Source organism: Phyllostomus hastatus, unplaced genomic scaffold (genome assembly GCF_019186645.2).
Source record: "Phyllostomus hastatus isolate PE091 unplaced genomic scaffold, TTU_PhHast_1.1 phas_contig_80, whole genome shotgun sequence".
NCBI classification, from domain to species: domain Eukaryota; kingdom Metazoa; phylum Chordata; class Mammalia; order Chiroptera; family Phyllostomidae; genus Phyllostomus; species Phyllostomus hastatus.
The window spans coordinates 515786-541550 of record NW_025333960.1 but is presented as its reverse complement, the minus strand read 5'-3'; the positions used below and the strand labels follow the sequence as shown (position 1 = coordinate 541550).

Below are 25765 nucleotides of genomic sequence, written 5' to 3'. Positions count from 1 at the left end.
CTCAGTGTTCATAGAGCTCAGTCTACTTCCTGAAAAGAAGCATCACTTTCCATGCCCTGAAGACTTGAAAGTGGAGGGGCGGCTATCTGCCTCTTGGAAACAGGATAGTAGCCAGCCACTGATGAGAGAATACCTGCTGAGGCAAACAGCTTGGAGTTCTCACCGGTTCTCCACCTTTTGGTTGGAGATCCCTATTCCCATATAGATTGGAAAGACCTGGGATGAAAAGTAACTACTTTCAGCCCTAGACAGTTAGCTCAGTTGGTTAGAGCATCGTGCCAACACACCAGGATTACAGGTTCAATCTCTGGTCAGGGCATATACAAGAATCAATCAATTAACGCACAAATAAGTAGAACAACAAATCAATGTTTTTTTCCTCTCTCCCCTTTCCTCTCTCTCTAAAATCAATAAATAAATAAACAAAAGGAAAAAAGTAACTACTTTCTTGTTGTAAAACTAACTGCCCACTGTTAGGGGATTCCAGTATCAGCAATAATTATCAGAAAAGACATCAGGGGGACTACCAGTCAAGACAGAGGCGTTTGTCTCCTTGCAAAACCAACAACAATGAATTTAAAAACAAAAAACAACCAGAACTGCCAGAAAATCGACAGTATGGAAGTCCAACAACCAAGGAGTTAAAGAAGAAACATTCATCCAGACTGGGAGGAAGGGCAGAGACAGGAAGCCGGGGCGATACTGCACATGGCAAGGTGGTAAAGGACCAGGTGGTCCCACATGAGTGTGCAGATAAACCTGGAGGACCTATGGGGGAACAAGACAGATCATGTAACCCAGGGTTCCAGCACAGTGAAATAATGCCTCAAAACCTCTGGCTGTAAAATTCTGCAGGGTCACAGCAGGGAGAGAAACTCCCAGCCTCACAGGACAGTTCGCTGGGGAGACCCACAGGGTATTGAACAAACGTAAACCCACTTACCAGGGCAATCTGCACCAGGGGAGCTCAATTTGCTTGTGCGTAGCGGGGGAAGTGACTAAAAGCTGGCAGAAAGCCCAGCAAGTGGCACTGTTCCCTCTAGGACCCCTCTCCCCTATACCGCACCATAACACAAGGACATGGGTGACCCAGCCCTGGTGAATACCTAAGACTCCACCCCTTACAATGCAACAGCTGCACTGAGACAAAAAAATATGGCCCAAATGAAAGAGAAGATCAAAATTCCACAAACAGAACTAAACAATGAAGAGATACCCAACCTATCAGATGCAGAGTTCAAAACACTGGTAATCAGGATGCTCACAGAAATGGTTGTATGTGGTCACAAAATTGAGGAAAAAGTGAAGGCCATACAAAGTAAAATAAAAATATACCGGGAACCAACAGTGAAGGGAAGGAAACTGGGACTCAAATAAATGATTTGGAAAAAAAAAAAAAGATTCAACCATAACAGAATGAAGAAACAAGAATTCAAAAAAAAATGAGGAAGGGCTTAGGAAACTCAGGGACAACTTTAAACATTCCAATATCCAAATCATAGGGGTGTCAGAAGGGGAAGAGGAAAAGCAAGAAATGGAAAACGTGTTTGAAAAAATAATGAAGGAGAACTTCCTCAATCTGGCAAGGGAAATAGACTTCCAGGAAGTCTAGGAAGCTCAGACAGTCCCAAATAAGTTGGACCCAAGGAAGCACACACCAAGGCACATCATAATTACATTACCCAGGATTAAAGATAAGAAGAGAATCTTAAAAGCAGCAAGAGAAAAGGAGACAGTTACCTACAAAGGAATTCCCATAAGACTATCAGCTGATTTCTCAAAAGAAACCTTGTGAGCAAGAAGGGGTTGGAAAGAATTATCCAAAATCATGAAAGGCAAGGACCTACATCCAAGATTACTCTATTCAGCAAAGCTATCATTTAGAATGGAGTGGCAGGTTAAGTGCTTTACCCAGACAAGGTCAAGTTAAAGGAGTTCATCATCATCAAGCCCTTATATGAAATGTTAAAGGGACTTATCAAAGAAAAAGATGATCAAAAATATGAACAGTGAAATGACAACAAACTCAAAATGATCAACAACTGAACCTAAAAAAAGAACAAACTAAGCCAACAACTAGTACAGGAACAGAATCACAGAAATGGGGATCACACAGAGTGTTATCAGCTGGGAGGAGGAGGCAAGAAAATGGGGGAAAAGGTACAGGGAATAAGAAACATAAATGGTAGGTACAAAATAGACAGCGAGAGGTTAAGAATAGTACAGGAAATAGAGAAGCCAAAGAACTTATATATACAACCAGAGACATAAACTAAGGGAAGAATGTGGTTATAAGGGAGTATAGGGTGGAGGAGAATAAATGGGAGAAAAAAATGGGAAAATTGTAATAGCATAATCAATACAATATACTTAAAAAAAAAAAAGACATATGTGGTCCAGAATATATCACAGCCTATTGCTCACCACAACACATTACAAAGGAGGGACCCAAAAAAACCTGAAATTATCTTCTGGAGGGCGGACCTCTTGAGTACAGGCTTTCCCCGCTAGGTTGAGTGTTCTAGGAACCCTTCTGTATTAGGTTATAGATGGTGTTGTTGTGAGAAGCTGCATTCAGCTTCAGTGAATTTTTTGAAGACTGAACACGTTTTCCCATTTCATAAAGGGTTATTTAGGAGCATACCTGCCCACTTCATGCTGAGTGAGCAGCAGTTTTTGGGGTGGGGGGGAACACAGCATGACCCCCCGTGACCCAATTTTGCCCCAGCAACTTTTTTCTGTTTCCACAAATGAAAAAAGTTCTCAAACGGAAATGTTTTGCTGATGTGGAAGAAATGAAACAAAAAACAGCAAAAGCACTAAAAGGCATCAAATTTGAGGAGTTCAAAACTGTTTTGAGCAGTGGAAAAAACGTCTCAATAGGTTTATTGCATCAAATGAAGAATACTTTGAAGGTAACTGAAGTTTATACATGTTAATACACAATTTTTTATAAGTAAGTTCCATTTTGGGGAGGTCCCCCTTCGTATATCAATTGAAACAGCTTCTAATATACCAGGCACTTCCTAAGTAATTCCCCCACCTTATGATTCTAACCCTGATAGGATAATCTATAACAAGAGGCACATATACATATAGATATTCTGACCATCCATTAGCTTACCTTTTACCCTTAATTTTGGTTTCTCGTACTTCCAGGTTATTCTCTTCCTCATCTTCTCCCTTCACCTAAAAAAGTCACAAAAGTTATTCTTTTTCATGTCTTTTGGCCTCTAAATGTTGAGTCAACAATTAACCAACAACCTCAGGCTATTCACATTAAAGTAGCCAAACTACCAGAACTTTTTTTTAAAGATTTTTCTTATTTACTTATTTTTAGAGAGAAGAGAAGGGAGGGAGAAAAACATTGATGTGCGAGAGATATATCCATCAGTTGTCTCTCAGACACCCCCAGCTGGGGACTTGGCCCACAATCCAGGTATGTGCCCCAACTAGGAATCAAACAAGCAATCTTTTGGTTTATTAGCCAGCACTCAATCCTCTGACCCACACCCAGCCGGGGTCAAACTACCAGAACATTTTAAAGATTGAATGCTGGTGTCAGTAACAATTTTTTTCATCTGAAATACAAGGACATTGTCAAAGCCTTCCTTCTGCACTGAAAAGCTTTATAATAAGCTCTATAAATAAATAACATTTTCCTGAACGATCAATCAAATACACACCTACAAATAATTATACTTCCAAATACACTTCACACTTCCAAATATACAGGCTTGGAAGACCTCTTTCTGGATGTTTTCTTCTTCATTTACATCCAAATATACATAGGCAATAAATACAATTATTTGATGTAGGAGAGTCTTATACATTACCAAACCCTTTTTTACTTGCACAAAAGAAGTTAAACAGTAGCCAAGTCCTTGAGCAGAAGGAGCCAATGGCCACTGCTTGGTACACTCCCTATATTCTTATCCCTCACTCCAGCACGATGTATAACCAGAAAAAAAGATGTTAACTCCAGCAGGCTGCAGGGTCTTTCTCGGAAAGAGCAGGCATCACAAACCATAAGACTATATAACAGACTATAAAGAGAAAAACTGATACACACCACCAATCTCTTTGCCAACCCAACCTCCACCAAAAGAAAAAAATATTAACACAACCTTTCAGCACTGAAGCACTGATTCCTGATAGGGTATACTAAGCAATAATAAGGAAGCTACTTTTAATATTTCAAAAAGCCTAAAAGTAATCATATACTTATCCTCCATTATGTTGAGCAGACTAATAAATATAACAAATTTCATTATGTTCAAATCTATCACAATGGGAACATTCCAGTATACTCATGAATATCACTGGCTTAATAAGAAATATTTATTATTTAATAAAATATCAGAACCCTGCCCAGGTGGCTCAGTTGGTTGGAATGCCATCCCGTCCACCAAAAGGTTGAAAGTTCAATCCCTGGTCAGGTTGCAGTTAGATCCCAGCCAGGGCATGTACAGGAGGCAACCAATCAATGATTCTCTCTCACATCAATGTTTCTCTCTTTATTCTTCTTCCTCTCTCACTAAAATCAATAAATATATCCTTGGGTGAGGGTTTGTTTGTTTTTTCAAGGGAAAAAAGCTTAGGGAGACAAAATATTTTAAATATAGCATCCACAAGAGAGAAAAATATGAGATGGGTCCTTGGTAATGAAAAACCAAAAAACCATAAAAGACATTTTTGGGAAAATTGAATTTGCTGATTATTAGATAAGATTATTATTACTAGACTTCTGGCCAAGATGGAGGCATAAGTAGACACACTGTGCCTCCTCCCCCAACCAAAATAAGGACAACAACAATTTACAAACAAAAAAACAACCAGTACTGACAAAAAATTGAACTGTATGGAAGTCCAACAACCAAGGAGTTAAAGTAGTCTCATTCATCCAGACTGGTAGGAGGGGCGGAGTCAGGGAGCTGGGACAGAGAGGGCTCACTGCAGCATGACTGGCAGATCCCGGTGCACAAGGCAGCAGAGGATGGACCCAGCAAGGCAACAGATTGTGGAGAGGCACGGTGCACAAGTCAGCTGGCAGGCCAAGAGTCCCACATTCGCACACAGATAAACCAGGTGAAACTGGGGAGTGAGACAGAGCACGCAGCCCAGGGTCCCAGCAAGCAGAAATAAAGCCTCAAACCACTGACTGAAGACATCTGTGGGGGTTGAGACCCAGCCTCACAGGAGAGTTCGGTGGAGAGACCCACAGGGTCCTAGAACATACACAAACCCACCCACAGGGGAATCAGCACCAGGAGGGCCCAACTTGCTTGCCGGAAGTGGGGCGACTGAAATCCGGCAGAGAGTGGAGCAAGCACCACAGTTCCCTCTCGGACCCCTCCCCCATAAACAGCATCACAACCCAGTAACATGGGGTGCCCCACCCTGGTAAACACCTAAGGCTCCACCCCTCACTACATAACAGGTGCGTCAAGACAAAAAAAAAAAAATGGCCCAAATGAAAGAACAGAGTAAAACTCCAGAAAAAATACAACTAAGCAAAGAAGAGGTAGCCAGCCTGTCAGGTGCACAGTTCAAAGCACTGGTGATCAGGATGCTCACAGAATTGACTGAATTTGGTCACAAATTAGAGGAAAAAATGAAGGCTACCCTAAGTGAAATGAAGGAAAATGTTCAGGGAACTAATAGTGATGGGAAGGAAACTGGAACTCAAATCAATGGAGTGGACCAGAAGGAAGAAAGAAACATCCAATCAGAAAAGAATGAAGAAACAAGAATTCAAAAGAAATGAGGAGAGGCTTAGGAACCTCCAGGACACCTTTAAACATTCCAACATCCGAATCATAGGGGTACTAGAAAGAGAAGAGGAAGAGCAACAAGTGGAAAAGTTATTTGAACAAATAATGAAAGAGAACTTCCCCATTCTGGCAAAGGAAATAGATTTCCAGGAAGTCCAGGAAGCTCAGAGAGTCCCAAAGAAGTTGGACCCAAGGAGGAACACACCAAGGCACATCCTAAGTGCCCAAGACTACCCAAGATTAAAATGAAGGAGAGAATCCTAGAAGCAGCAAGAGATAAGGAGGCAGTTATCTACAAAGGAGTGCCCATAAGACTAACAGCTATTTCTCAAAAGAGACCTTACAGGCAAGAAGGGGCTGCAAAGAAGTATTCCAAGTCATGAAAGGCAAAGACCTACACCCAAGATTGCTCTATGCAGCAAAGCTTTCATTTAGAATGGAAGGGCAGATCAAGTGCTTCTCAGTTAAGGTCAAGTTAAAGGAGTTTATCATCACCAAAGCCTTATTGTATGAAATGTTAAAGAGATTTATCTAAGAAAAAGAAGATAAAAATATGTACAGTAAAATGGCAGCAAACTCACAATTATTAGCAACCACACCTAAAACAAAAACAAAGTAAGCGAACAACTAGAACAGGAACAGAACCACAGAAATGGAGGTCACATGGAGAGTTAGCAACAGGGGAGTAGGAGGAGTAGAGAGGGGGAAAAGTAGAACAAGTAGCATAGATGGTAGGTAGATAATAGACAGGGGGAGGGCAAGAATAGTATGGGAAAAGTAGAAGCCAAAGAACTTGTATGTATGACATGAACTAAAGGCAGGAATGTGGGTAGAAGCAGGTGTACAGGGTGGAGGGGAGTGAAGGGGGAGAAATGGGACAACTATAGTAGTGTAATCAATCAAATATATTTAAAAAATAAATAAATAAAACAAAATGGAATCCATACTTCAACACATTCATAGAGTTCTGCTTTTCCAGTTGATAAGACTACCAAAGCCTCAAAAATATTTTATAGGAACTTTTCATCCCACTTTTAATCATTAAAGGAACATTTCTTGTATTTTTTCCTGTTCTAAAAGTTATTCACTTTTTTTAATTTGGAAAATACTGTGCACGCCAATGAAACAAATAATACAATCTATAATAACATCTATTAGCTCTATTGAGTATCAGTGTTAGTATCTGTAATATTTCCTTCTATTGTATTTTTATGTAAGTCTGTGTGTCTGTGTGTGTGTGTGTGCATGTATAAAAATCATCACATATTGTACTTCATCAGTCTGGAGGCTCATAATCCTTTTAACATATTACCCAGCCACCAGAGCTGGAGACTTACACACCACTACTCACAGTCAATGTCATCAAATACTATTGATTCTATTGCTTTCGGTCTATTATATCTCATATTTTTCCTTCTCTAAGCACAGTGTTAACACCTTAATCTATATCATCTTTCATCATAGTTATGGTACTATACTTAATTTATATCTCTACTCTTCATTTCACATTTCATCTTTCACAAAAAAAGGAATAAAAAATAAATGTTATGTATAAACCTAAAATAAAAGATGATGAGGAGGAACCACTGGCTCCCTGTCAATAATCACCAGAGCCCCTTTTACAGTTCCTAAAATTCTATGTGTAGGCTTAAAGGTAACCCACTGAAAAAACTTCTTTTTGGGGAATGAGAACTAAACAAAGGATGCTGAACTTGGCTTTAAAAACTCTCCAGTTACCTCTGAACTCTGTTTCAGCTGGGGTTGAAATCCAAACTCAGAAGAGTATGCAACCAGAATACCAGAATAGGTTCTGTTTTTTCTCCAGTAGTGTGGCTATGAAAAAATTTCTAGCAACCTCAGTAAAACCTCCAAGTCAACTGTTGGAAAATACACACCCTCCATGTTAAGTGTATCATCCAGTTATGTTTCCCATTGGGATAGGGGTATAAAGAAGCACACATATCCATTTAACTGTTCTGTCTCTTGGACTACAAAATTAACAAGTAATTTTGAATATATCTGGTGATGCAAATGCAGCTCTTATACCCCAACACAACCCTATCTCACAGCCATCTAGGCCAGAAGAGGTGATGTGGGTACTGAAGAACACATAAAATGTTTGAATTTAACCTAGCTTAAGCCCTGACTCACTGACCACTCTAAAATCTCATACAGGGCGTTAAACAACTTAGCACCCCAGACTAGATTCCTCCCCTGAGGTAAAAACCTACACTTCAAAGGGTTATGAGGGTTAAATGAGGATGAACTTAAAATACCTATCACAATACCTGACAAGCAGATTCTCAATTTTTAAAAAATCAGCATGGGGGAAGGGGAAGGGAAAAAATATCAGTATAGTAACCCAGCTTGTAAGCATTCTCCAGCATGATGGCAGGATTAGTTACCTTCTGATTTGTGCTTTATACTGTGACAACCTCATTATATCAGGACTAGCCTTTATAAAAGAATGAGATTTAATATTTAAAATATTCAAAAGTGGCAGCAGCATAAATTTAAATGAAGTGTTAATCCATCTTTCCACAAACCATTCAATGTAACTGAGCAAATGCTCATGATGGACAAGATGTGAACAGAAATCATTTCAAAAGTATAATCTCCATAAGCTCTGCCTTATAGCTCCAGAAGCAGTCAGAAAGTGAAGTATGCTTAGAAGAGATGATACTGTAATGAGTATTCTGTTAATAACTGGGAAATCACTTAATGGATGTTATATAATGAAAACGGCAACACACCTTAAGACGTGTGTTATTTACAACCGTTTCAAATGATTACAAGCAAAAAAAAAAAAAAAAAAAAGCAAAGTTCTGTATATTCGCTCTATTCCCAAAGACAACATTTTCTTTCCCTGAATTATAAGTGTTCAGTGAAATACCTGGAAGCATACAAGCAAACTTATGAGCTGAAATGTGAATGAGAACCAGAAAAAGGAAGACAGAGATCTGGACTTTACCTTTCTATACAGTTTAAACAGGCTGATATGACTTGCATGATTTTTAAAACTAACTTAAAGAAAGATGAAATTTTAAAAAGCGTTCATTAGCAACCTTAAGAAACGGATTATATTAACAACGGTTTCAAATTATTGCAAACTTAAACACGGAACCTACCACTATGATACCTACAAAGGGTCAGATGTTAGAATCAAAGAAATTAAATTTTAACTCATTTATTCGTCCTCCAGTCGGGCTACTACACTATGTCATGAGAAATGAAAATTTCCAGCACATTGGCAGTCTAGTAAGTCCTTTGCTGAGGCTATTATCTTAGTTTTACTGGGGCGAATTCGATCGCTCCGCCCAAGGTCTCCAGCGTGAGTCGCAGTGGCAGCCCAGGAGTGGCTAGCTCAAAGGAGAGGTACGGCCTGCGCCGGGAGCAGCCTTAGGATGACGTGTCCAGGCCGAGGGCTAAGACCCCGGGCTCCACGTTTCCTCAGAGGCTGAGAGGGGAACGCGGTAGAAGGACAGGCTCTGGAACCGAAAGAGGCCCACCCCACTCACCTGCACGCGGAGATAAGCCAGCCGGGCCTCGAGCTCCGGCTCCAAGGCCAGGAGGAAAGAGGTTGCGCGGGACATGGAGCTGCCGCCGGGGTGCGCCAGGACCATCTCAACGGTCACCTTGGCCAGGTGGCTGCTCAGGTCCACCGTGCGCTTCACGTCCTCGTTGACCAACAGCGGTGCATCGGGAAAGGTGATGCCTGGCGCCGGGGCCCAGGCCCCGAGCAACAGGAAGAGAAGAAGCCAAGAGAAAGATTCCTCCATGACCGGAATAGAGCCGCAAAACGCGAACCGCCCCGCCTCCGCGCAGCCGCTCATTGGACCCAGGCTGGCGCCACACCCTGGCGGCAACCGGGGCTGAAGGACCCCGTCTCCAGGGCAACGGGCGGGCCACCGCGCCTGACTGCAGGGCCCCTCATTTACGGTATCTAATTTTTCTTCTATTGATTTTTTTTTAATAGGAAGTGGGGGAGGAAGACTGAGAGAAGTGGAAAGGGGGAGAGAGCGGAGAGGGAGGGAAAGGGAGAGGGGACAAAGAGAGAGAGACATGGGTTTGTTGTTCTACTTATTCATGCATTCATTGATTTCTACTTGTGAATGTCCTGACAGTGAATCAAACCTGCAACCTTGGGCTATCAGCGTGCTCTAACCAACTGAGCTATGGTGCCAGGGGTTCGTTTATCTAACTCTTAAAGGAACTAACCTCTGCCTGTCTGCTCTCTCCTACCATTCTTCCCCTGCAATAGCACGGGCCTTTCTGCCTCTTGAAACAGTAAAATGTAGCTGAAACAAAAAAAGTAAAAGCCTAGGCAAAAGTTTAAGCAGAAAGAGATTAGCTGCACAGTCTCAAGGGTTTCCCCTAAAATATGTAGCAATTACAAAGGGGAAAATAATAAGTTTACACTGGAGTATCCTGGCAGACACTCCATTAACCAAGTGATCAAGGTTAACACTGCCGATTCCAAGACATAGTAACATCTATAGCTGAGGCAGGAGACAGCATAGGAAGAACTCTGAGACTGCAGTACTGTTACTGACTAGCATCTAGCACCCTGGTTGCCAGGAAATGCCTTTTACCAATTAAGTAGATTAAACAGTAAACTGAGGCAGTGAGGAGAAAGGAGACAAGTCCACGCACTCAGCAGTCCTGAGCCTGGTCTGATAATATTGTCAAGTGTTCCAACACCACAAGAAACACTATATTAGCAAGAAAGGGAAGTCCTTGAAATTCCATGCAGCATTTCCACTATCTGGGAAAGAAAGCCTTGAAACTGTGCTTTCATCCCAAGGCCTGAATATGGGAGAGGGTCCCCAGTGCCCAAAGAAAGAGCCCATAAAATAACTTTGGTTAATTGCCTACCTCTGATTACTATCTATTTTACGAGGGAGTCCCTGATGCTTACAGAAAGAGCCCATAAATAACTTTGGAAAGTGCCCCAATTTTAATTGACTGCCTCCTGTCACATATTTGTTTTACAACAAGATGAACAAATGGAGTCTGGAGCAAGATAAGGATTTGGGCTAACAAACCCCCACACATACCTAAGTTTGGGTTGTCACATTCCCCCAGAAAAGCTGGCACCACATTTACCCATTAATCAATATGTAACTTTTTTCTCCTATCCCACCAACTATGTAAGTCCTATGAACAAAGGGCGCTCTCTCCCTCTCTCTCTCTCTCTCTCTCTCTCTCTCTCTCTCTCTCTCTCTCTTGGGGGCTCGGGGTGCTCTTGGCTCTCAGGCCACTGGGCCTCTGGCCACCCGGCCTCAGGCTGCCTGGGGGCTTGCCACCCTGGTCTTCAGCAACTCTTGCTTTTGCCACCCTGCTTTGCCCTGAAACTTTGCCTTTCACTGCCACCCACCCCCTCCCACTCTCCCAGACCCATTCTCTTCCATGAGAACGGGTCACTAATAAACTGATTACACACTAATAGATTTGCTGATCTGTAATTCTTTACATGCATTGACAAGAAGAACCAAATTTCTCCTGTCAACAATTATTAAAATACAATACAGGGAAGCTGTTTTCACAGTGGTCAGTTGCAAATCTAGGGAGATCCAATAGATCAAAGGAATGAACCAATTTGATTTTTTCCACCAAGTGACAGTTATACAGCAAATATATCCCTGAATTACCCTGGAGTTTCAGAACTTCAGTTTCCCCTAGACAACTTCTGCCTGGGTTTGCATTCTCCCAACATCTCTCTCCCTCTCCATCCCTCCCTCCTGCCTCAGAAGACTGAGGCTCTGATCACCCTTGCCCTAGTTCATGAGATATTGGTTCCATTCCAGAAGAGACAAGTCAAGAGGAATTTGGGTTATTCCTGCCCCCCTCCTCCACTGACTCTTCAGCTCTTACAGGGACGGTGTCATTTAGAGACAAGTTTTCTTTGTCCCTTTCCCTGGCTCCAGAGCCCTGGCTCAGAGACTTTGGCTGGGTGGAAAAGCAGGCAGTAAAACAAATAGTTCATAATCTCCTTCCAAAGGAAATACAGTGGAACCTCAGTTCTCAAACTTAATTTGTTCTGGAAGGCTGTTCAAGAACCAAATTATTTGAGATGGGAGAACTGCTGTTTGACTATAACTTTATTTGCATCATAGGTTGGAGAAGTACAAACCTAAGGGGCACTCCCAAGAACAATAGAGGTCGAGATGAAAGGCGAAACTGTAGACCAGCAATTTTCAGGAAAGAACAGGGAATAAGACAGCTAGGAGGAGCCCCCCCCCCCCAGAACTGGAACAAATGCCAAATAGTGGCTTCACAAACTATTCCTTCAAAGGAGCCACATTTGATTGGGTTAGTTTGTATAGCAATTTATGCCCCAAGGCATTGTTGAAAACAATTGAACAATTATCTGCAATTAGTAAAGTTTAACAACATGGTCTATAGTCAGGGAAAAAGATGAAAGAGCCCTTGCCAAAATCACTGTCATCCCAAAGTAACCAAAGCTGCACCTCCCTGCAACACCAAAGGCTTTAAAATTGTGAGAGAGAAAATATACTTCACTAAAAGAATTCAGCCAGTCAGCAAATAAGCCATAAAGGTGGGGGAAGGAATCAAGTCCCCTGAGTCCCTACAATATATTATCTAAACTGTCCAGATTCCAATTAAAATTATGAGGCATACAAAGAAACAAAGTGTGAATGATAAACCAGAAGAAAAAGAAGCAGCCAATCAAAACTGCCTGTGAGAGTGTAACACAGGAGCTCAAAAACAGGGAGTTGCTTCAGTGTTCATGATATTCTGAAAAACCCACCTGGAGTACCAGCAGACGTGGACTTGCCACTTCTTACTCCCATCAAAGAGGAATGCACAGATGGTGGCAGATCAATGCAAGAGAAACCACCTCCTCCAGTCTGAGGCTCATTATAAGGCAGGGGTGTCCAACCTTTTGACAACTCTGGGACACACTGAAAGAAGAAAAGTTGTCTTGGGCCACATGTTAAATACACTAATGAACAAAAAACAGTTTTAGGTAAATTTACAGTTTTGTCTTGGGCCGCATTCATAGCCATCCTGGGCCATGTGCAGCCTGCAGAAAGGCAACACAGGTCCAGGTTGGACAAACCTATGTTCGGCCCATAGCTATATTATGTCTGTGAACATGCAGAAGGAAAGGGTCAAGAAGCAGTCACCAGGCAAGAAGCAACCCCAGGGGAGATAATCCAGAGTGACCAGATGTTCAGTTAATCAGAAAAAGTCTACAAATAGCCATTATTAACATATCCACAGAATTAAATGCAACCAAGAATAACAAATAAAAGGATGAATGACAATTTCACAACAGAGATATCAATAAAGAGTTAAAAATTATTAAAAAGAACCAAGTGGAAATTCTGAAGTTAAAAAGTACAATATTACTGTACTGTACCAAAAGCGTTGAAATTAAAAATTCACTAGAGGGACTCAAATGTAGATCTGAACTGGCAGAATAAAAAATAAGCAGGCCCTGGCTGGTAGCTCAGTTGGTCAGAGCATCATCTCAGTAGTTCAAGGTTGAGGGTTCCATTTCTGATCAGGGCACATACAAGAATCAGTCAGTGAATGCATAAGTAAGTTGAACAACAAATTGATACTTCTTTCTTTTCTCTTCCTTTCTCTCTCTCTCTCCCCCTCCCCCATTTCTCTCTCTCTAAAAGTCAATAAATAAACATTGTAAAAAAAGAATAAGCAAACATATGGTAGACCAGTAAAGATGCAGGCCAAAGAACGGGGAGGTAAAAGGAATAAAATAAATGAAAAGAGCCTCAGAAAAATGTAGGACACCATTAAACACATCACCAAATATATAATGGGCACACCAGTAGAAGAGGGGAGAGAGACATGAGCAAAAAAAAAAATACATATATATACACACACATATATATACATATACATATATACTAAGAAATAATAGCTGAACACTTCTCAAATTTATTAAAAAAAACAATAACCTGCACATCCAGGAAATTCAACAAAATGTAAGTAAGGAAAAGTGTAAAGGTCCACAAACAGATACAATATATAAAAATGCTGAAAGCTAAAGAGAAAAATATTGAAAGCATTGAGAGAAAATGACTCCTTACTTACAAGGCAATTTGAATAAGATTAGCAATTAACTTCTTAACAAACACAATGGAGAAGATAGAGCAATGGGATAACATATTCAAAGTGGTCAAATAAAATCTATCAAACATTTCTGAGGAATTAGAAAATACTTTCAAACAAATGCAAACAAAGACATCAGTATTCATTGGATGCGGCTATAGCAGTACTTAGATGGAAATTTATAACTGTAAATATCTATATTAAGAAAGAAGAAAGATCTCAAGTCAATAAACATAAGACACTAGTGCCCTGACCAGTATGGCTCACTTGGTTGAGCATGGTCCCACAAAGCAAAAGGTCACTGGTTTGATCCCCATCAGGGCACATACCTGGGTTGCAGGCCCAGTCCTTGTTTGGGGCACATAAGATGTTTCTCTCACACATTGATGTCTCTCTCCCTCTCTTTCTCCCTTCCTTCCCCTATCTCTAAAAATAAATAAATAAAATCTTTTAAAAAACACAAGACACTATTAAAAGAGAAAATTAAACCAAGAGCAAACAGAGGGAAGAAAATATTAAAGAGTACAGCATAAATTAATGACATAGAAATACTTAGAGAAAATCAACCAAAAGCTTGTTCTTTGGAAAAAAAGAACAAAACTGACAAATCTGGAGCTAGACTAAACAAGAAAAATGATAGAAGATGCAAACTAGTAGAAGTAGAAATGAAAGACAGGGCTTTACTACTTACCTTAAAGAAATAATTAAGATTATGAAGGAGTGCTGTGGCCATTTGTATGCTAACCTAGATGAAGTGGACAAATCTCTCGGAAAATACAAACAACCAAAACTAACTCAAGAAGAAAAAAATCTTTCAAAAAACATTGTTTTAGCTTATTTATTGATATTAGAAAGAGAGGAGTGGGGAGAGAAACATCAATTTCTTGCTTCACTTACTTATGCATAAATTGGTTACTTCTTGTATGTGCCCTGACCCCACAACTTTGGCATGTCGGGGTGATAATCTAACCAGATTAGCTACCTGGCCAGGGTAAAATACATAATCTGAATAGAGCTATAATAAGTGAAGATAGTGAATTAGTGCCCTGGCTGATGTTGGCTTAGTAGGTTGGGCATCATGCCACAAACAATTCAATTACTGGTCAGGGCACATGCCTGGGTTGCAGGCCAGGTCCTCAGTTGGGGGCGAGCTTGTGAAAGGCAACTGATAGATGTTTCTCCCTCACATTGATGTTTCCTTCCCTCTATTTCTTCCTCCCTCTCTGTCTAAAAATAAATATGCTACAGGAGAAACTGGTTCTTCTTGCCAACACAGTAAAAAATTAAAAATCGGCAAGTCTATTAGGGTGCAAGCAGGGTTTATTAGTGATATGTTATCATGGAAGAGAATGGGTCTTAGCAAGGTGGCGGTGAAGGGCACAGGTTCAGGGCATGCCAAGGTTAGGGTGGCAAGAGGCAAGGGCAAGGTGGCAAGAGCAGGGGTGACAAAAGCCTCAGGTTCTTTGTTCTGAGGACTTCTGTAGTTGGCGGGATAGGTGTGAAAAAGTTACACATTGATTGATGGATTAAGGTGGTGCCAGCTTTCCCAGCAGGATGTGCCTACCCAAAGGTAGGCATGTGTGGGGTCTATTAGCCCAAATCCTTATCTTGCTCCAGACTAAGTTTGGTCATCTTGTTGTAAAACAGATACATGACAGGAAGCAGTTAATTAAAGTTGAAGCAGTTACCCAAATTTATTTATGGGCTCTTTCTGTAAGAATTAAAGACCCTCTCATAAAGGAATACTGACCAGAGGTAGGCAATTAACCAAAGTTGTTTTATGGGCTTCTTCTTTGGGCACTGTGAACCCCCCTCCTCTTCCAGGCCTTGGGATGAATACACAGTTCCAAAGCTTTCTTTCCCATGTAATGGAAACAATACATAGACTTTTGAGGGCTTTCCTCCTCCCATGCTAACATATAGTATTTCTTGTGATGATGGAATACCTGGCAATATTATCAGACCAGGCTCAGGGCTGCTGAGTTAGTGGATGAAACACATCTCCTTCCTCATCCTTACCTTGGTTTACTATCTATCCTACCTAACAAATAAATAAAATCTCTTTTTAAAAAAAGATATTGAATTAGTAATTCATAAATTACCCACAATGAAAAACCCAAGGGCATTTGGCTTTATTGGTATATTCTACCAAACATTAAAGAAGAATTAATACCAATTTTTCACAAACTCTTACCATAAGTAGAAGAGGAAGGAACACTTCCCAACTCATTTTATGAGTCCAGTATCATCATGATACCAAAACCAGAGAAAGACATAACAAGAGAAGAAAACTATAGACCAATATCTTTTATGAATATGTATGCAGCTATTTCTAACAACATATTGGCAAACAGAATCCAGCAACATATAAATATAACTATACACAATGGTCAAGTGGGCTTTTCCCCAAGAATGTGAGATTGATTAACATCCAAAATCGATTAATGTAATATACTATAATAATAGAACAAAAATAAAAGAGAAATTAAGACTTTCCCACATAAACAAAAAACTGAGAGAATTTGTTAGTAGCAGATCTGCACTACAAGATATGTGAAAGGGAAACATTTTGCCAATGTGGAGGAGGTGATACAAAAAAATGTCAGAAGCACTAAAAGGCATCAAAATTGACAAGTTCAAAAACTGTTTTGAGCAGTGGTAAAAACATCTCAATAGGTGTATTGCATCAAATGAGGAGTATTTTGAAGGTGACCAAAGTTTAAACATGTAAGAATAAATACACAGTGTTTTATAAATAAATTCTGGGATTTTTGGAGAGTCCCACCTCATATATTTTATGTGGATAAAAGTACAAAGGAGTAATGTTCCTGTTTGTTTTGGTTTCTCTGGTCTAACATGTCACTCATAATTTTAAGGATGACGTTGTAGAATTTCAATCTGTTAGAAAATTACATTTTCTTATTTCATTTCTTCCATAACAATGAGATAATATTTGCCCATTTCAACACTTAGTTTAACAAACCTTGTATATTTCCCAAGGACAGAAACAGCACCTTTCTGAGAAACTGGATTCTCACACAAGATTGCGATGATGATAATAAGGACTCATACACACCCTTTGCTAAGTGTTAAACATATCACTGTTAAGGTACTAATAACCAGTGTGGGAACTGAAAACATGTGAAGGTATTTTTGCACTCCTGAAGACTTGGAATGCATTCAATTCCCAGAAACAGGAAACAACACTGATGGAATTGAAGGTGGCCTGACTGATGGTTTGAAGCAGTTAAAGCAGGTAATACTTTCTGGATTCTTCAAATCACTATTTATTTGCAACTTCTTATTTAAGAAATCGGTGCAGTGGATCTTGAAAATGTGAATACGAAAGACTGTTTAATCCTTCTCCTTAGGAAGTAAGATCCTGACAAGTAGGAACCCTCCACGAAAGGCCAAACTGCCAGACTCCTGAGAGAGTGCCAGAACTGCCTTCCAGGGACTGCACAACCTCAGGCAAGTTCCTGACAGGCAGGTGCAACCAGAACACGAGCATCGTAACAACTCATCACCAGCCACAGGTCAGGCACAAGGCTGGGTGGTCTGACTTCTTTGGAGAGGAGAAACCAGGCACTAAAAACTCAATGCTTACAACAATCTACCAGATTTTACAGAAAATAGTGGGGGAGGAGTTCTTGTAATCCCATCTGTGCCAGGCTTTAGCAGAGTGAGCAAGGAGGGTAAGCCATTAATACATGCCTCACTGCGTGAAGAGGTTTAACAGACCACACAGTCTTTTAAGAAACACATCCCCATGACCCACCATGCATCATCGCTTTTGCTCAGCGTCCACTCAGATTCCACTCTAGCCTAGCCCCAGCTAGATGTTCCCCAGCAGACCAAGACGACTTTAAGTGCTGACCCAACCAGACGTGGAAGCAGAACAAGGGTGTCAAACTCATTTTCACTGGGAGCCACATCAGCCTCCTGGTTGCCTTTGAAGGGCCGAATGTAATTTCAACTCCTTAACAGTTAAGGAGTAGTTATATTTATACAGTCTTAAAATTATTTTGGCCTCTTGAAGGCAACCTCCAAGTTGGTGTGGTACCCAGTGAAAATGAGTTTGACACCCCCTGCTCTAACAGGTGTAAACTACCATCGCTACACTCGCCGCGCCACCAGAGGGCAAGAAAGTAGCATAAGTTGACTAGCACCTCCCCTTTTCCGTCACAAGCCCCACCCGAAAGTGAAGGAGTTTGCCCTACTAGGTAGCCGTTCCCTTTGTGGTGATAAGGAACGCAGAGAAGCTTTTCCGCTTCTGAAAAAACGCCGCTATTTGAGCGCAATGGCAGAGCTTGCTTCCTATAAAAGATGGCTGCTGCGGAGCTAACAGGAATCTGTCTTGAAGGAGTAGGTGGCAAGAAGTGTAAGATGGCGGCCCTCCACGGCGGGCGCCAAAGCAGATGAGGAAGCGGAAGCGTGGCTGATTGTGGAGGTTGTCCGCCCCTTGGCGAAACCCGCCCCCACCGCAGTTTGGGGCTGAGCTTTCCCGCTCAGCGTTAGGTTGCTGGCTGACAGGTATGGTCCACAGCTAGGCACTTTCTGCCCAGTCTTTTCCCGGTGCTGTTTGGGGTTAATACCCCATTTTACCTAGTTAAGGAGTTTGCCCTCCTAACGATTAGAGACGGGCAGAATACCCTTAAACTGACCCATGTAGACAAAAAACCTCTATCCTATCTATCCATAAAACCAGAAAATAACATGGTGGAATCAATGAGAGTCCATCCTTTCAGAGAAATAGCTTGCCATTGCTAGAAAGAGCAAAGCAGCTGACTTGAGCAGGAAGAGGGGATGGTCTTTGAAAAGGGAGCCCACTAGTCACCCAAGTTGCTGCACCTGAATAAACCTATTTCCTTTTGAAGGAACACCTGTCTCGTGAGTTTGGTTTGCTTGGCAGGCGGCCAAACCTGCACTAAGATTACAAAAAAATCAATCTTCCATCCTGTAGTGATGACATTGCTGAGCCTTTGCTAGTGTGTCAAGCACTGACAAATGGACACTCTTACACATACCACTCTGGGTTATTGGATGTATTACATGTGGTAATGTAAGTAGAGTTTAGCCAAGTTCCTAACTTGTACTAAATGCTCAATAAATATTAGCAATTAAAAAGGAGAAAACTAAGAAAAAAAATATTAGCAATTACTATTTTGGTTCAATCCCGAGTTGCTTGATACAGTATGTTTTTGCCTCTGAGCCTTGGGAAGGGGGGGCGTGCTTTAAAAATGCACTAGTTGCTAAAGTGATGTTATTATTTTTATCATCTTGGAATCCATGTGGTATAATGGAATTTAGCTTCTTTTTTTAATCCTCACCCAAGGACATGGTTATTGATTTTGGAAAAAGGGGAAGGGAGAGAGAAAGAGGAGAGGAATATCAACATGAGAAACATTGATTGGTTGTCTTTCATATCCATCTGACTGGTGGCCACGCCCACAACCTAGGTATGTGCCCTGACCAGGAAATTGAACCAGCAACCTTTTAGTTTGTGGGACAATGCCCAGCCAACTGAGATATACTGCCCTGTGTTATCTTCTAGAATTTTTATGGTTTCAAGACTTACATATAAGTCTTTAATGCATTTTGAGTTTTCTTCAAGTATGGTGTGAGAAGGTGGTCTAGTTTTTTGTTTGTTTTTGCACACATCTGTCAAATTTTCCCAACACCATTTATTGAATAGACTGTCTTTGCCTATTGTATGTTCTTGCCTCTTATGTCAATTACTAATTGACCATAACAGCATGGGTTTATTTCTGGGCTCTCTATTCTGTTCCACTGATCTGTATGTCCATTTGTACACCAGTACCATTGTTTTTATTACTGTGGTGTTGTAGTATAGTTCAGTATGAGATAGTATGATTCCTCCAACTTTGGTGTTTTTTTTTTTTCTTAAGATTGCTTTGGCTACTTGGGGTCTTTTGTGGTTCCATGTAAGTTTTGGAAGATTTGTTCTAGTTCTGTGAAATGCACCATTGGTATTTTGATAGGAATTGTGTTGAATCTATAGATTGCTTTGGGTAGTATGGGCATTTTAATGATGATAATTCTTCCTACCCATGAACACAGTATATGCTTCAATTTATTTGTATCTTCTTCAATTTTTTTCTTCAGGAGCTTATGATATCCTCAGTACAGGTAGGAATTTAGCTTTTTATTGTGTATCTTTGAGTAAGGTACTTAATCTTTCAGGACTTCAGTCTCTCCATGAGTAAGACAAGAATCACAAACCATCGTTCAGGGGTCACTGTGAAAATAGCAATTAAAAATAATGTATGCAAATCACTGTATGAATGAGATATAGTAGGTACTCAATAAATGATCTCTAATTCAGTAATATTTCAACCTCAGAGTTAAGGAATACTGCACTCAGAGGCCAGAGAACTTCTCTAATCAAGGAGAGGAAGCAAACAGCCACAGGGTGGCAGTTAACACAAAAAGCCTAGAAGGAGAAGTTGGAGGGATGGCACGTCTACTGGCTTCAGGGCCTCAGGATTCCTGTCTCCATTGGAAAAATGGCGAGACCTTCACACCAGAAGGATATGGTCTGTGGATCATTTGCAGAAATACTCCCTGGCCTACAGCCACAAGCACTGTTTCAGTTCACAGTTACCTCTTTGGAGCATCTTTCAATGCCTCTCACTCAGAGACATCACCACTGTTTCTGAGGCTCATTCCTCACACATTAGTATTTAATGTGAAATGCTTATTGCATATGTATAAGGATTTTTAGTTTTTAATAGCGGTTTAAAAAAAAACAAAAACACATAACCATATCAAAGCACCACTATCCTGCCCCTGCACAGCTAATCCTCTTTGTAGGAGGAGGTTGGTGGTCAGTAGTCATAGCCAGTCCTTGCAGCTGACCAGCCTGGGTAAATGCCTCCCATTGACCTGTCAACAGCAATCAGTACTCAACAACAAGAGGGGAGGGTGTACTCAGCCCAAACAAGGGGCACACCTTGAGTACCAAGCTTGGGTGATAGGGGAGATAGGGGATAGGAGAGGCTGCGCCACTGGCCTAGTACATTAGGCCACACTACCAAGACAGGGAATCATAGCAGCTCTCCCTAATACATAGGAACAAACACAAGGAAACTGCCAAAAGGAGGCAAAGAAACATGGCCCAAATGAAAGGACAGATCAAAACTCCTGAAAGAGAGCTAAACACAATGGAGATAAGCAATCTACCAGATGCAGAGTTCAAAACACTGGTTATAAGGATGCTCAAGGAACTTCGTGAGGACTCTAACTGCATAAAAAGATCTAGTCAGAAACAAAGGATACACTAATTAAAAAACAATTTACAGGGAAACAATAGGAGAGTGGGTAAAGCCAAGAACCAAATCAATGATTTGGAACATAAGGAAGCAAAAAACAACTAATCAGAACAACAAGAAGAAAGGAGAATCCAAAAAACAAGGATAGTGTATGCAGCCTGTGGGACAACTTTAAGCAATCCAACAGAGGGCTGCCAGAAGAAGAAGAGAAAAAGTAAGAAATTGGAAATCTATTTGAAAAAGTAATGAAAGAAAACTTCCCTAATTTGGTGGAGGAAATAGACAAGCAAGTCCAGGAAGCACAGAGAGCCCCAAAAAACATGGATGCAAAGAGGCCCACTCCAAGACACATCACAATTAATGCCAAAGGTCAAAGATAAAGAATTGGGAAGGTGGGTGTGGGAGAATGGGTGAGAGGTGAGGGGATTAAGAAGCACAAGTAGGGACTTCTGGCCAAGAAGGAGGTGTAGGTAGACACACTGTGCCTCCTCCCACAACCAAAATAAGGACAGCAAAAATTTAGGAACAAAAAAACAACCAGTACTGACAGAAAATTGAACTGTATGGAACTCCGACAACCAAGGACTTAAAATAGACACATTCATCCAGATTGGTAGGAGGGGCTGTGTCCGGTGGCCGGGTGGAGAAGGGTCACGGTAAAAAAAAGTGGTGGCTGGCAGACCCTGGGCATGTAAGGCAGCAGCTGGTGGACCCAGCAAGGCAGTGGATTGTGGAGGGGTGCAGCGTGCAAGGCAGCTTGCGGACCTGGCAGTCCCACATTCCCAAGCAGAAAAACCAGACAAAACTGGGGAGCGAGACAGACCACACAACCCAGGGCCCCATCACAGGGAATATAGCCTCAAAACACTGATTGAAAACACCCAGGGGGGGTGAGGTGCTGGGAGAACTTTCAGCCTCACAGGAGGGTTCACTGGAGAGACCCACAGGGTCCTAGAATGTACACAAGCCCACCTACATGGAAAATAGCACCAGAAGGGCCCAGTTTGCTTGGGGGAAGCAGTGGAAGGGACTGAAATCTGGCAGAGTGGAGCAAGCACCACAGTTCCCTCTTGGACCCCTCCCCCATAAACAGCATCACAACCCAGTAACATGGGGTGCCCCACCCTGGTGAACACCTAAGGCTCCACCCCTCACTACATAACAGGTGCTTCAAGATGAAAAAAAATGACCCAAATGAAAACAGAGTAAAACTCCAGAAAAAATACAACTAAGCAAAGAAGAGGTAGCCAGCCTGTCAGGTGCACAGTTCAAAACACTGGTGATCAGGATGCTCACAGAATTGATTGAATTTGGTCACAAATTAGATGAAAAAATTAAGGCTACCCTAAGTGAAATAAAGGAACATGTACAGGGAACTGATAGTGATGGGAAGGAAACTGGAACTCAAATCAATGGAGTGGACCAGAAGGAAGAGAGAAACATCCAATCAGAAAAGAATGAAGAAACAAGAATTCAAAAGAAATGAGGAGAGGCTTAGGAACCTCCAGGATACCTTTAAACATTCCAACATCTGAATTATAGGGGTACCAGAAGGAGAAGAGGAAGAGCAACAGTGGAAAAGTTATTTGAACAAATAATGAAGGAGAACTTCCCCATTCTGGCAAAGGAAATAGATTTCCAGGAAGTCCAGGAAGCTCAGAGGGTCCCAAAGAAGTTGGACCCAAGGAGGAACACACCAAGGCACATCATAATTACATTAGCCAAGATTAAAATTAAGGAGAGAATCTTAAAAGCAGCAACACAAAAGGAGAGAGTTATCTACAAAGGAGTGCCCATAAGACTAACAGCTGATTTCTCAAAAGAGACCTTACAGGCAAGAAGGGGCTGCAAAGAAGTATTCCAAGTCATGAAAGGCAAGGACCTACACCCAAGATTGCTCTATGCAGCAAAGCTTTCATTTAGAATGGAAGGGCAGATCAAGTGCTTCTCAGTTAAGGTCAAGTTAAAGGAGTTTATCATCACCAAAGCCTTATTGTATGAAATGTTAAAGGGATTTATCTAAGAAAAAGAAGATAAAAATATGTACAGTAAAATGGCAGCAAACTCACAATTATTAGCAACCACACCTAAAACAAAAACAAAGTAAGCGAACAACTAGAACAGGAACAGAACCACAGAAATGGAGATCACATGGAGGGTTAGCAACAGGGGAGTAGGAGGAGTAGAGAGGGGGAAATGTACAAAGAATAAGTAGCATAGATGGTAGGTAGATAATAGACAGGGGGAGGGCAAGAATAGTAAGGTAAATGTAGAAGCCAAAGAACTTGTAAGTATGACACATGAACATGAACTGAAGGGGGGAAATGTGGCTGGGAGTGGGTGTGCAGGGTGGAGGGGAGTGAAGGGGGGAAAATGGGACAATTGTAGTAGCATAATCAATAAAATATATTTTTTTAAAAAGAAGCACAAGTAGATAGTTACAGAATAGCCATGGGAATGTAAAGTACAGTATAGGAAAGGGAATAGCCAAAGAACTTAACATGGATGACCTAGGGACATGAACAAGGGTCAGGGGATACCTGAGGGAGTGAGGGATGCTGGGTGGAGCAGGGCAAAGGGGGAAAATCAGGACCACTGTAATAGCATAATCAAAATAAAAATATTTTTTTAAAAGTTAAAGATTTTAGCCTTAGTTGATAGGCTTAAGTGACTAATGCATGTAGAAAGATCTTATTCCAGGAACTGGAATGCATGATCACACGAGTCCAGGGAGATCTACAAGCAATTCAACCTTTGTATCCCAGGGAGACTGCAAGCCATTCAGACAGGTATGTGAGCCATTGTGTTCCAGGGAGGGAATGGCATGATGCAGATAAAAAAGTCTGGGTCAACAGATAAAGAAGTACTAGGGAAATACCTCCAGACTGCAACTCTTATCCACTTAACCTTTTTTCCAAACCCCTTATCTACCTTTCTATCCAATTAACCTTTTTCTAAACCTCTTACCCACCCTCTTTTCTCCTTGTAAAAAGTTCATCTTGAAGTGAGATGTTCAGATGGTTTTGAGGGTACGTACTCCTGCCTTCTTCTCATCTCCAGCCATCTGAATAAAGTGCCCATAAAGATTCAATCATTGTCCCTATTTATTGGTTCTGATAATGACAGGCTGCATAAACACCCACTTTTCTAGCTTCAATTTTGCTGCAAATAAGTTCTCCTCTACTTTTCATATTATCATGCATTACCCTCAACTTGTTGCAGTATATATGGTCAACCAGATCAAATACTACATTTCTTAGACTCTTTTGCAGTTATATGTGGCCATACAATTAAATTCAGCCTGTAGGATATGGGAACAAGTGATAGACAAAACTTAGGTCCTCCAAAAGGAAAGAGGTATTTTTCTTACTTCTAATAGGCAGTAAGCCATGTTGGGCCATGCAGATGAGAGCATAGCTAGGAACAGTTGAGCAACAATGTACTTGGGAGCCTGGCTCCCTGATACTGCAAAGATGGGCTCTTATTAGAAGAAAAAGAAGTTTCTAGTTGTACTCCCCTTCAAGATGGCAAAATAAGTAAGTGCAGTGCTCACTCCCTCCTACCACCACATCAAATTACAACTAAATTATGTAACAGCACTCATTGAGAACTCCCTGAAGATCAGCTGAACAGAAATTCTATAACTAAAAATATACAGAAGCCACAGGGAGACTGGTAAGAGGGGCAGAGATGCGGAATTGGCAGGCACCATACCCAAAGTGTGGCATTTAAGAAATGGGAGGGGTACATAGATACAGAGACCAGACTGATGGTTGCCAGAGTGGGGAGGTGTTAGGGGGTGGGGTAGGTGAAAAAGGTGAAGGGATTAAGAAGAACAAATCAAAAGCTGTAGTGCCTTACTGCACATCATGGCTCACCTGCTGGCACTGCTCTGCCCAGGGCGGAGTGGGTGCCTAGTTGACTTTGTGCCACTTGGTTCGTGGGCAAAGCTGCTCTCTGCACCCTATCACCCCTCTTTCTGCCTCTGCTCTGGCCTGGGCTAGACACCAGGCTCTGAGGCCTGCCAGGACCCCAGCAAAGTCACTGTTGACAACAAGCAGCAATATCAGCAATACAGAGGAGGAAAAAGCAAAGCAAGTCACAGCAGCTGAAAAAGATTTTTTCAAGAACATGGAGCTGTTGGAGTGTCACAGCACATTGGAATCTCATTAGTCTCCCTGGGCCTGTTGTTTCAAGTGGCATGGATAGGTATGTCTACCATCCTGCTTAAGCTCAGATTTAAAGAGTCATGGTACTGTCAAAAAAGACTGAGGACACAAGCACCTTTGTGGTAGACTATGCCATTCACAAGATGTTGTACCCTTAAGGATCAGCATTACCTTAGTTTCCATGCCCTTGATTGTCAGATATTTTCAGAAAGTGAGGGGTTTTTTTTTAACCTTTAAAACCTTGATGAACTCTTTAACTGTGAGCCTGAAAACCTATTTCTTTTAAGTTACACATTTTGGATTGGTTTGGGGATTATTTTGGTTATGGGACAGGGGCTATGTTCTCATGGATAAGTTTTACTTTTGCCAGCAAAATTCAGGTGTTTGAGTAATTATAATTTTTTGCTTTATAAATTTTGTTTGTGCT

The 25765-nt window shown here is 41.3% G+C and overlaps 1 protein-coding gene across 1 annotated transcript in view; it reads right to left on the bottom strand.

The window, feature by feature from the left end:
- RPN1 (ribophorin I) overlaps positions 1–9607 on the bottom strand; it is a 40314-nt gene extending 30707 nt beyond the window's left edge. Inside the window, exons 1-2 of the mRNA XM_045850353.1 lie at positions 9293–9607; positions 3125–3189 (exon numbers count right to left, since the gene is read on the bottom strand). Coding sequence (XP_045706309.1) covers positions 3125–3189; positions 9293–9607 — 380 coding nt within the window. The remainder of the gene's footprint in view (positions 1–3124; positions 3190–9292) is intronic.
- Positions 9608–25765: the final 16158 nt, after the last annotated feature.